A 12,490-nucleotide genomic window follows, 5' to 3' on the forward strand; every position below is an offset into this window, starting at 1 on the left:
AAATGGAGCGTTGGGCCAATAGTAATTAATCTTGGTAATAGTAAATTGTTGGGTTTTATAGTAGGTTGTGCCAAAATAAATATTATACAGCCTGGGTAGAATATTTTCTCTTAAATTTTTCATTGTTGTTATACTTGTTGATGAACTGATACGTCGTGATCGATAAGTTAGCACGGTCTGGTCGACAGGTCGATGTCGGGAGTCTTCGACCGACTGAGCTGGTTGCTGAGGTCGGTCACGCCCTCAGGATGAGGCGCTGGTTGGCGGCTTTCCGTCGGGATGCTAGTTGACGACTTTCCGTCGGGATGGTCGTAGCTCAGGGGTGGTCGTTTTCTTGCACAGAAGACCTTCGTCGGGTGATTGTCGACTTTGGCCTCTCAACGAGTAAGTCAGTGCTTGGTTGGTTTATTTTTTGCCTTTTCTTCGGCCAGATGTCGACATGAGATTTTTATATTACTATACGAGGGTTGACCGTACGCATTGCGTTGATGGCTAGGCTAGGCATGGTGGTGGCGGTGGCGTTGACTGTTGATCGTACGAGAGCCCCTCAATGAGTAAGTCAATGCTCCTTTTGCTGACTTGGCGATGTCTAGATGTGGCGTTGATTGTGACGTGGTTCGAACTCAAAATATACCTTATCAATACTCATGAGACTGTTAATGCTGTCCGAGCCTCGTCTTTGTTATTGACTAAGCAATCCCATCTCTTCAACGTTCACGAAGATTAACGGCTATTATCTTGTGGCTTGGATTATCTTTGGTGGAGTGCCCAATCCCATCTCTTCAACGTTCTAAGGTGCAAAGCTGAATCGCAGTTGACAGCGTGATTGACTAAGTGAATATTCTGTAGCAACCCAACCCGATCCGTCCACGAGGGTTTGTATCGCTGCGTTAAAGGGACCACAATTCGTAAGGGCATGGATGTCAATAGGTCGACATCAGGAATTAGGGTTTTGTCGTCGCCATATATAAGCCAAGCCAACACTCTTCTCCTCTGGTTCTAGGGTTTCCAGTAACCGGGGTGCCAGCGGCGGCCAGCCTTTTCCTTCGGAAACCCATCAAGATGGTAACTTTCTTACCCGCTTGGCATCTAATGTTGGTGTGCTGATTCTCACGACGTATGGAATTAATGTTTCTGTGTGTGTGTGTGTGTTCTGTTGATTCATCCGGTGATTCGATGCCTGGGGCGGTTCTTTTTATCTAAGGTGGTAGTCTCTCGTTCGATTGTTCTTTATGCAGTTGGCTTTAGAGTTCCCTTTTCGAATCCGTCATTTGATGCTAAGATCTACGCGTTTTTGCTTCCCTTTTTTCGTTCCGTTGTATACAAGGATATCCTCTTTTCTTTTTTGCTTGCAAGTTGTTCTTTTTGCCGATATCCATTGCGTTTGTGTTAGCTACTTCAAGCAAAAAATGTGATTTTTTTTTAAATAATTTGTGGATGTTCTCAGCCGAAGCAGATTCATGAGATTAAGGATTTTCTCCTCACTGCGAGGAGGAAAGATGCGCGTTCGGTGAAAATAAAGAGGAGCAAGGATGTCGTCAAGTTCAAGGTCCGCTGTTCCAAGTACCTGTACACGCTGTGCGTTTTTGACTCGGAGAAGGCAGACAAGTTGAAGCAATCTCTTCCTCCAGGTACGTGGTGGTGTCTTCAATGTCTCTCGCATGTTTCACAGCAGCAGATGATGCTCGGAGAGTGTATGAAATTTCTCCTTTTTCGAACTGGTGGATGTGGAAAGATGCTTCTGTGCTCGTACGCATTAGAATCCATTTCTCTGTGTGCTACTATTCTCGCTTTATCGCCGGGCCTTCTTGGACACCTGCAAACTATAATTACTCGATTTTCCCTCGTTCTGCATTAATCCTATGCATAATTTTTTACCAAGACAATCATGCATGTCTAGTAACACTAGACATGCATCTCGGCCTTTCCTTGCTCTACTATTTTCTTGAGCTGCCGGTAACAACTGTATCGATGATATGGTTGAGAACACTGAAGCCTTCTTAGAGCCATCACACATTCATTCAGATACATGTTACTGAATGACGTTGTCGCTGGTGCAGCTCATCAGCATCCTTCCGGAGAACTCCAGGGCAATGTTCTATTCTTTATCAAGCATACTTTGACTCTAGATACTTGTAAAACTTTATCAAGCTATGCCATCACACATTCATTCAGATTCTGAATCAGAATATTCTTAATGTTGGAAGCACTAGTCAGTCGTTGGGTAGGACTACCAGTATGGATAATTTCACCTCTTACAGAGACTTTATAAATGTTTTAGCAAACAGATTATAGATCAGCTAACATCAGGGTGCTATTCTTCCATCCTTGCTGAAGTCACATGGGATAGTTCACCAAAAACTAGAAAGATTTTGTGTGAATATGTCTGGGTTCATGTCTAATTTTTTATTGAAGGGTTGGATCTCTGGTTGTGTGCCTCAGGCAAGTATTGTTCTCAACCAAATATATATACACACACACCTGTGCCATGATCAAGGAGAAAGAGCAATAACTACAGGTGTAATTGAAACTTCATTACATTTATGGTTTCTGCTAAGCAGCAGAGGAAAAAAAAAAAGCAAAGTAAAACAGGGGAGATTTGTTTACTAGCTGATTGTTTATGAATCACGAAAACCATTTATATGTCGTCCAGCCTTTGCTTTCTGAAAAAAGTTTTTGTTGCGATGGTGTGCTATGTCTTGTTTAATTAATTACAGGTCCTTTACCTTGTGATCCATTCACCAATGATCTCTTGGAGAATGCTTCGAAATTAATAAGTTGGGTGTAATGTTGCAGGTCTGAGCGTCCAAGAAGTATGAAGTCGAAGATACCATCTTGCCGTGCCGAGGAGGTTTCTTATCAGTTTCTGATTTTATTACTCATGTTTCCCCAAGTTAAGACTTGAATTTGTAATCTTGAAATCAACTAATTATGTACTCTGAATGTTCCATCGGCCATTTTATTTAATTTAATCTGAAATTTTGGTATTTGGTTTACTTTCATGTGTTGCTTATATTTCGGTGTGGGTGTGTTTGTGTGATGCATGCTATAAGCAGTCACAGAAGGTGTATGTTTTCGTTGTTATATCGAAACCATGGCTGTGATTTGACAATCAAATTCTGGGAACAATCGAGACTGGATAAGCTGTCGGTTCAGCTATTCTCATGTTTCCTCATTTTAAGGTTGGCTTCTTCGCCGGATTGGTACCATCTTGTTAATGCTGGCCGCCCGCCGTGTTCCAAGTATTCCAGCCGTAAACACAGGGCACCAAGCTCTTCCTTTTTCCTGGTCAGAGTTTTCCATCTCACCGCCGGTTTGCTAGAGAGATCGCAATGGTCATGCAACGAGATGTGACATTATTAGGATACAATAAATCTTCCCTACTAATCATATGCGATCGAAGCTTCTATCAAATATAACTAACTCAATCATCTTGACTACGCCGCCGAGCGAGCTTCTGTCGAATATAACTAACCAACAGTTAAAGATGTTGATGATTACTGGTAAGGAAACATTATACACAGATGATATCATGTCGGCCGGCTTTCTTAATGGGTTGGGAACGATCATCGAAGAAAAGTGTGATACGAGCGTGCAAATGTTTTGGCCTCTCGTGTGGTACCTCTCTCTGCTGCACCTGTGGGGAGTCCGGCACTTTGTGCAAGGTTGGAGATACTTGAGGTCTGCAATTTCACGACTGTGAGTTAAATTTGGACAGATATAGAGAACAAGGAAGGATGGAGTATGAGTGCACGCTCAGACACCCAGCCGGATCTGCCTGTGCACTTCCTTCCTTCCTTCCAAAGAGTGTGTGTGTGTGTGTGTCTCTCTCTCTCTGTGTTGTTTGTCTGTCTGTTGGAAATCATCGACCGGAATCGCCCTTTTCGGTGTGTATGTGTGTCCTCCTTTGTCTTGTCTACAGCTACTAAACACCCTTTTGCATGCATGCATGCATGCATGTTTCGGTCTACCACTGGCTGGGAAAGATGCCGAGGCACGAAACTTAATCGGTGAGGGAGTTGAGGTATGTGCATTGACTCGGTTAAAACAAAAAATCCAACATCCATATATAATTAACTAATAAAGGTATTATTTATGGAGGATTAAGTATCAAAGTCAACTCCGATACAATTCCTCCCATGCATGCTTAAGAGCGGCGAATCACAACTTGGCACCAAAGGCAAAGGTACCCACAACCTGAACATAAAGCAGGAATCGTGAAGTTACTATCTATCGATGGACACGAGTAAAAGAAATCACAACCATTTTATCTCGATAAACTTATGAGCTTTTGATTCGTCTATTTCTCAACGAATGTGAAACTAAATCCTTATCGATTGAGATGTAATTAGTTGATAAAATAAGTATTGGGTGAGCTATAAATACTTGACAAAACAAAGGTGTCTGATTAAGTTAGTTGATAAAGGGTGATCTGTACTCCTCCATCGTCGTCAAATTATATTTATCTTTACGAGTACTATAATAAAGTTGGTAACCAATTAGGTATGAGATTAATTAGTAATTATTGGTTTTGTTAAGAGGTATATCAAACTCAATCATCGACTCAATTAAAATACTATTCATGGCATATGGTACCGTGTGATTGGGTCCAATGTAGCCACCCCTATCTATCATAAAAGAATACAGTGTAACCATACAAAATAAGAGAGAGAGAGAGAGAGAGAGAGAGAGAGAGAGATGCGTCCACTGGGAAAGTGCAGTCCAATGCTTGCGTATACATTCCAACGAAGCACAATATTTTTTTTATGAGGTTTCACATATGTATCCTTTCGAAAGTTTAGAAGAAAGAGTATATTTGACCCCTTCAAATTTTAATATGTATATATATATATATATCTCTTCAAATATTTTTCGTATATATTTGACCCTAACACTTTTCGATGATCAATTTGGCTTCTCATTTCTAGGACTTCAATTCAGGATGATGAATCTAAATTTGAGGATCATCTAAAATATATAGAATATTTTTAAGAATTATTTATAATGATTTGAGGATCAAAATCATTACGACGAGGACCAATCGATAGAGATTTATTTCCTATATTACATCCTTTTGAGTTTATATAAAAATAGTTAAATGTGAAGGGGTGTATGTGCAAATTTTCTTTAGAAAAGATCCCATCACTCTCTGGTGAGCTGACCGCTGACGGTAACCCCAACGCCACCGCATCCATCGGAGGCATCGACCATCGCTGAGACGCCACGCAATCGATTCCACATGACGTAATCAAAACCCCTAATTATTCCCACCTAATGCCAATCGCCCTCAAAATTACTACGAGTCACAAACTCTTCTTCTTCTTCTTCTTCTTCTTCTTCTTCTGCCTCCCTTTTAATGATGATGATGTAGAAGAAATAAATTGTTAGTCCGACGAGAAAACGAAGCACAAGCGAAGAACAAATTGCAGTACATCAAATCAGAGCAAATGAGCTTAATAATCATACGATCGAAGCCTTCGAAACTGATATCTCAACAGACATAGTTTGGTACTTTTCTCTATCTCATCCTCCTCTTTTTTCTCTTCCTCGGGTTGTAATCGATATAAAAAACAGGTTTTAATTGGAAGCTCACATCTCATCAAGTTATATTCCTCGAATATGATTTAGAAAATCGAATTTTCTTATGCTTTCTCCTCTTTAGATTGTTATTAGCGAATGTGAGATTAAAAAAACAGAAACAGGTTCAGAAAAACCTTTGAGTCGCGTCAGTCTTCGGCCGCAGACATCCCCACCAATCACACTGCTCCTCAAAGACAGTTGAGAGAGAGAGAGAGAGAGAGAGAGAGAGAGAGAGAGACTTTACCTCTGTCGAACGCTGGTCGCGTCGTGTGTCCGGGGCGCACTGCTTTACCCCTGTTCCCGGTTGCTTATTCGGGGATGTGATCGATCATAGACCGGCTTCTTTGCGGTACGAGAGAGCGGACTACTTCCACTAAAAAGGTCGTCCCTTTGGTCGTATCAGCGGGGGATCGGAGCTCCCTTGTCACCCCATTTTCCTCTTTGAAAGACTGTGCGCCAAGGATTCGTATCTACGCCCTTCTTGAACCGGAAACGGGGAGATTGATCGGTTCCTCAGCAAGAAGATTGGGAAAGGAGGCGCTTTTGTTGGTCCATCACCGGCCCCTGGGCTCCCGGCGTGCGAGCTTTCCGCCAGAGTTTGTACAAAGGTTGGCTTTGTTGGGGCCGCGGCCATTTTTTCCCTTTTCGGATCAGTGAAATGACGAAAAGGAAGGTTTTCTTTTCCTTTGTTGATTGACTTGAATGAGGGTTTCGTCCTTGAGATCTATAAAGATCCATCTTTTTTGTCGTTGGATTTGGGATAAAGATGTTGAACTTGTTGAAAGATCGCATCTTTTTCATCCGGTCACCTTACAATACAGAGTTGTTGATCCGTTTGAGACGGATTTTGATTGTCCTTTTGGATCTCAAGAGCCAGCTTGCGCAATTTTTTACCTCTTTGATCGGTTTCATTGTGGAAAACTGTCTTCCTTTGCCCCTCACCATCTCGTGGTTGGCAGTTTTAGTCTGTATCTGCCTCGATTTGAAGTTTTCTTCTATGCTTCTTGTTGTATTAGGGCTACTCTCGCATAGTTGTTATATGGGAAATTAACTTCATCTCTCCGTTGCGTGATTCATTGATCCGTGGATGCTCATCGTGTGGTCTATCCTAAATGATTTTGCTTTCCGGGCACTTCACTTTGTTGTTGAAGTCTGTGGTGGTCAATGTCTTAACTCACTGCACAAAATTCATTTTCTGGTCTGGCCTCTTTTGGCAACTCTGCTTACGGCCTGCCTATTTCATTTCATTTGAAGTCTGCACATCTAGTTCATTGACTATTTCTATTAATTCCAAGCCTGCACATCTTGTTCCTTGATTGAAATGTCTGGATTTACTTCCTATTTAAAACTTCAAAGTTCTGACCTCTGAAGTTTTATGTCCGAAATCTTTTGTTCCAAGTCACAATGCAAGCATTTGGTAGAATTTGCTGACAAATCACTTTTCATTACTATGGAAACCGTGCCACCGATAACCTTGTTCTCATATTGTAGTTGTAAGATATGATCTTCTCACGGTATGAAATCCCAGTTTCAGCATTCCAACATCTCAAATTCGTTGTTTATTGGTTGTATATTGGTGTTTGTTGTGATTAATACCTGATTTTCTTTGTCGGAAAAACATATCGGGAATGTATTATTGAGAAGTTTTTTGTTTGCAAATAATTCTCCAACAAAATATGCAAGAACTGAACTTGATTGATTTTTGTAGGTTCTGGTTTGTGTTATGTGTTTGTGCAGCCATTACATAACCAATACTCATGCGGCTGCTTTAGAATATCAGCACCTTGTGCAGCATAAAATGGTTTTCTGTGGTGGTAATTCAATAGCAAAGAGAATATATAAGTTGAATCTGCATTGTTCTCCAAGCTTGATCAACTTTTCTATACATGCATAAGAATAACCGACAAGCCAGCAATAATCTCTATTCGTAATCACATGACTATTTTTGTGTATTAAAATTTTCTCTCCTTTCTTGCAGACTAATGTGCTTGAGAGTTGCAGCAAATGGCTTCATTGGTCCCAGGTATCCTCATCAAGCTCCTCCAGCACATGAACACTGATGTTAAGGTTGCTGGAGAGCATCGGTCATCCCTCCTCCAGGTTGTGAGCATTGTTCCTGCTCTTGCTGGGAGTGATATCTTCACCAACCAAGGATTTTATCTTAAGGTGTCTGATTCTTCCCATGCAACATATGTTTCCCTGCCTGATGAGCACAATGACCTCATCTTAAGTGATAAGATCCAACTAGGTCAGTTCATTCATGTCGACCGCCTTGAGGCAGGCTCCCCTGTGCCCATCCTTAAAGGTGTGAGGCCACTTCCTGGTCGTCACCCATGTGTTGGGAACCCCGAGGATCTCGTTGCCACCAATTCTCTTGGTTTCCTTGATGCAGAGAAACCAAAGCCATCCAGTGACTCGAAGCATAACCACAGCACATCTTCAGAAAATGAAAAGAGCAAGTTGGGGACCTCTAAGCTAACTATTAAAACACAGGATGTGGACAAGAAAAAGTCTTCGCTTAGTAAGTCAAGCTCTTTTCTCTCAAGGCAAGCACAGGATGTGGACAAGAAAAAGTCTTCACTTAGTAGGTCAAGCTCTTTACTCTCAAAGCAAGCATGCAATGGCAAATTGGAGGAGGACACTGTCAAATCAAGATCAATGAATTCACGGTCGATACCTTCATCACCAACCAGTGTCTATTCTTTGCCTGCATCATTTGAGAAGTTCTCCAATGAAATAAAGAAGCAAGCACGAGCCAAGGGCCTAAAGAAGCCGGCGTCACCAAGAGTTGGTCTGTTAGAGAAGGCAGCCTCTGTCTTGAAAGTAACCACCGCCCGTAGGAAGTCTTCTGCTGGGAACTTGTTAGGAGATTTGGTACCAAGCATCGAGTTAGGACCCAAGGCTTTGAGAAAAAGCTGGGAGGGGAATCTGGAGTTCAAGGGTAGAGATTGTTCTACCTTGAAAGCAACCAAACTTGACACAAAATCTGAATCTAGGAGCACCACCGTGAGTTTATTTCTGAATTGATCCTAATTTATCTCTCTCTATATATTTGTGTTTATATATCTCGGTTGCTATTATTCTATAGAACATTGTGGATTTATTAAAGCTAGTTGCTATTATTCTATAGAACATTGTGGATTTTCCTTGTTTCTTTTTCGTGGAAATAAGTACATTAATGGTTAGTTTAATAGAAAAAGATTCTAATATTTTGATTGTGAAAAGCTCTCTTGTTATGTTGTTCTCATGATTGTAGAAACTTTATATACTATTAATAAGTATCTGATTCATTCTCTACGGGAAACAGGTGGACTTTTGAAGTGGAACTTTTGTTGAGTTACAAAGTCAAATAATCAAGGCAATCTTGCAGATTTTTTTTCGTTGTACAATGAAAGCAAACTTGCAGATACTTTTTTTAGAAAAAAACGTGCAATTAGATACATACAGTTCCAAGATATGAATATCAATCTGTGCACCACTATATCACCCAAACATAAGAACAGTGAAGTTAGACTTATTTATTTTCAGCACATTTATAATGGATCTTTAGAAGCCAAGTATGAACTGTATTTCACTCGGGTGTCATAGCATTTACTTTTTCTAACTTGCAGGCTCCTCGACGGAAGCCATTGACAAATGACAAACTGTTACCTAAGGAGGATAGCAAGATTCAGTCTCCCATGAAGAAAAACACTGCAAGTGCTGCTGCAGATGATTCTGATAAATCCGCTAAACAGCGACCTGCTGCTGTAAAGAAGTCTTCAGAGATCACTCACAGTCTAAATTTTGCTAACTTAGTCAAAGTTGCTCCTAACAGAAAATGGACAGATGGTAGTGTCTCATGGCAACCAGTTCCATCATCTCTTGCAAAACTAGGAAAGGTATGAATGATGTTATTATGTGATCTGACAAAACTAGATTCATTATTTAAGTTGTTAAGATTGTTCTGTGGTTTGTCTAAGTTTATAAAAAATCATCCTTTTTCTGTCTTCATTGTTGTATGTAACTAGTGTGTCTTAGACCGTTTGAATCTGAATATGTTCCTTGTAGCTTCACTATATTCTAAAGGAGCTAAGCTAGCCATACACAAAAAATATTGCTGGTACATATTTGTGTTGGCATCTACGTGGAGATGCAGACTGTTGTATTGTGAAACTGCAATCCATGGTTCACATAGGTTTCATATGACACCCGTAAGTGCCACTTGGCACAATGTATGTACCAGCCGTAGGCTGACACATCAAGCATTCCTTCTGTGTAACCATGTCTCTATGATTGTAAGAGTAAAAGGATCTTGGTAATGCTATGTGGTGGTGACCTGGACTAACAGATCATTTGTAAATTTTTAGGGGCTTTTGAAGTACAGGGATGCAGCACAACTGGCTGCTGTTGAGGCTATGCAAGAGGCTTCTGCAGCAGAGACCTTGATTCGGTGCTTGAGGTAATTACCATTAGAAGTTATTTGTCATAACTTTTATCGTGCAGCCATCTATGTATTGGTTGTCAAGATCTCTGCATATCATAGGATCTTTCATGGCGTGCTACTTGAATTTCTACTTATAGATTCTTTTATTCACCTTGATCTAATTTTGTATCCTTGATAGACAGAGGCTGTCCACGATATTCTTGTCTTAATTTGAGGCATCTGACTCTTTTAACATAACCTTCTTGTGATAGAATGCCTCCCATTTTACACGTTCGAGTTTCTACATGATAATTATCTTTTGATGATCTGCTTTGTCCAGTACAAGTTATATCCCTTGACAATTACCTGATCTAAAACTATAACTGCTTCATCAGCTTTGCTGTGAAAATTTCTCAAGCAAAAGTTCATCTTAAAAATATTCTTTGTCATGTACATTTTTGTTTTACATTTAGCTATCAGATTTTTGTGAACTAACATCCATGCAATAGTAAATTTGCTTGGCACCTTCCAATCTATGAGGATATTTGAGTTCTTGCACTGCTAGTGACTGTAAGGCTCTGCCCTGTGACTAAATTCAAATAAATATTTCAACTATTTCTCTTTTTTTTTTTTTGGTCACAAAAAAACTGGTGCAAGATTGCTTTATTGTGTTAACACAAAAGGCTATTGAATGCTTAGTAGGCTGAAGTTTTCCTGCTATTATCATCTATGTTATTCTCGATAGTAGGATAACCTTTAAGTGAAAATTGTCACTCTAACTGGCTTCTACATACATCCTTTAGAATTCTCAGGAGAGTTTTAGAATCCCTTGGACCATAATTAATCCCTGTCATAATTAGATACTGCAGAATTAGGGGAGCTTAGTGTGATTTCGGGAGAGTGAATGAATCCAGATTAGATGCGGCAGGAGTGACAGAAAACTGAGTGAGGATCAATTAGAATAATGAGTGGAAATATAGTCACCTTGAAAGCTCAATTGTCGAAAATGGTTCATCTCACGGAAACTTTTGGAAAAAGAACTGATCTTTTTGTTTTTGTAATCTGAATCTTTGCATCATTAACATCCAATATCTTCTTCTGTGTCCTGCAAGTTTCTAGATTTTCCACAGATTTTGAGTTCTGGATATCTCCAGACTGATACTTTTGTTTTTTTTTGTTTTTCCCCTGCGAAGTGGGACAGATGAATTTTGCGTTGAACTGACGTTGATTACTTGTTTGTTCTGTCACAGTATGTATGCTGAGCTAAGCACCACGTCCAAGGAGGACAACCCGCAGCCGGCCGTGGAGCACTTCCTCGCCCTCCACTCCTCCCTCTCTCGTGCCGTCACGGTCACCGACTCCCTCTCCAAGACCAAATCCCGGAGCCTGGCAGTAACCTCACCGGAGACGCTCCCGGGCGTCGACCCAATCCCGGAAGAAGTCCTGAGAGCCTCAGCTGACAGCCGACGCCGCGCCACCTCCTGGGTCAGCGCCGCCCTCGCCACCGACCTCTCCCCCTTCTCTCTCTACGACCACAAGCCCTCACCTGCCTCCGCTGCGTCATCGGTGGTGGTGGTCCTCGAGGGTTCATCCAAGACTGCGGTCGCTTCCTCGAAAGTCTCCCATCAGTCGAAATCCAGGTCGTCCCCGGCGTTGGCGTCGGCGACCAGGGGGAAGGCTCGGGGAGCGGCGCCTCCGTCGCCGCCTCCGGAGTGGCAGCGCGGCGGAGGGCTGGAGGAGGGGGCGGCGCTGGCACGGGCGTTGGAGGGGGAGGCCCAGGTATGGTTCCTGGGGTTCGTGGAGAGGTTCCTCGACGCCGACGCGTCCGCGCCGGGGCCGTCCGACCGGGAGCAGGTGGCCGCGATGCTGTCGCAGCTGAAGAGGGTGAACGACTGGCTGGAGGCGATCGGCCGCCGGCGAAGCGAAGGGGAGGCCGATTCGGAGCCGGAGGACGGCGAGGGTCCTGGCGAAGGCGTGCCGACGGAGACGGTCGAGCGGCTTAGGAAAAAGATCTACGAGTACCTGCTTACCCACGTCGAGTCCGCTGCCGTCGCGCTTGGCGGCGGGGTCCAGCTCTCGGCGCCACAGCCGCCGGCGCCGGCGCCGCCCGCGAGCGCAGGCCGGCCGGGTCGAAGGGGATGACAGATATGGGACTGCACGAATCACGAAGCAGGCGATGGCCGGGGACTTGTTGAGTTACCGGACTCCGTTTCAGGATCCTATTGCCTGGAAATGCTGTTGCGTGATCTAACCAATACCATGACCCAGCATCTGATCCCTGGAGTGGAGCATCCTAAGGGTGTGTGATAGAGTCGATTCTTTGCTAGTCTATCGTTTAATTTTCTCGTGGAAGACCCCAAGCATATGGTGGTGTTGAACTCTCTGGTTGCCTGTGCTGCTGAACTAATTGTACTTACCGGTGACGAACGATTTGGAGGTAGTCAGCCTATTAGCATGACACGTACAGATCGATATTGCAATCGAATTAATGAAGTTTTGTTCTAG

At 42.5% G+C, this 12,490-nt stretch overlaps 2 protein-coding genes across 3 annotated transcripts; both read left to right on the forward strand.

Moving 5' to 3' along the window:
- Positions 1 to 908: 908 nt before the first annotated feature.
- Positions 909 to 2,996, forward strand: LOC135627045 (large ribosomal subunit protein eL38z/eL38y). Its single transcript, XM_065132996.1, has 3 exons — positions 909 to 1,065; positions 1,448 to 1,631; positions 2,797 to 2,996. The coding sequence occupies exons 1-3, from the start codon at positions 1,063 to 1,065 to the stop codon at positions 2,817 to 2,819; spliced, it is 210 nt and encodes a 69-aa protein (XP_064989068.1). The 5' UTR covers positions 909 to 1,062; the 3' UTR covers positions 2,820 to 2,996.
- A 2,303-nt stretch (positions 2,997 to 5,299) lies between these two features.
- On the forward strand, positions 5,300 to 12,489 carry LOC103972499 (uncharacterized). Of its 2 annotated transcripts, none has more exons than XM_009386856.3 (5): positions 5,300 to 5,508; positions 7,559 to 8,586; positions 9,192 to 9,461; positions 9,930 to 10,021; positions 11,236 to 12,489. In XM_009386856.3, the coding sequence occupies exons 2-5, from the start codon at positions 7,585 to 7,587 to the stop codon at positions 12,125 to 12,127; spliced, it is 2,256 nt and encodes a 751-aa protein (XP_009385131.2). In that variant the 5' UTR covers positions 5,300 to 5,508; positions 7,559 to 7,584; the 3' UTR covers positions 12,128 to 12,489. The 2 variants fall into 2 exon arrangements, with proteins under 2 accessions (XP_009385131.2, XP_009385130.2); XM_009386855.3 differs by lacking the exon at positions 5,300 to 5,508 and adding an exon at positions 5,629 to 6,188.
- The last annotated feature ends 1 nt before the right edge of the window (position 12,490 follows it).

The sequence above is a fragment of the Musa acuminata genome, chromosome BXJ2-11, assembly GCF_036884655.1.
Source record: "Musa acuminata AAA Group cultivar baxijiao chromosome BXJ2-11, Cavendish_Baxijiao_AAA, whole genome shotgun sequence".
NCBI classification, from domain to species: Eukaryota; Viridiplantae; Streptophyta; class Magnoliopsida; order Zingiberales; family Musaceae; genus Musa; species Musa acuminata.

What these genes read in the sequence shown, in the direction of transcription:
- LOC103972499 (XM_009386856.3), top strand. Translation starts at nt 7,585, where the DNA reads ATGGCTTCATTGGTCCCAGGTATCCTCATCAAGCTCCTCCAGCACATG. An exon ending in CTGAATCTAGGAGCACCACC is followed by an intron (nt 8,587 to 9,191) that starts GTGAGTTTATTT and finishes TCTAACTTGCAG; the next exon opens with GCTCCTCGACGGAAGCCATT. An exon ending in ACCTTGATTCGGTGCTTGAG is followed by an intron (nt 10,022 to 11,235) that starts GTAATTACCATT and finishes GTTCTGTCACAG; the next exon opens with TATGTATGCTGAGCTAAGCA.
- LOC135627045 (XM_065132996.1), top strand. An exon ending in GAAGCAATCTCTTCCTCCAG is followed by an intron (nt 1,632 to 2,796) that starts GTACGTGGTGGT and finishes GTAATGTTGCAG; the next exon opens with GTCTGAGCGTCCAAGAAGTA.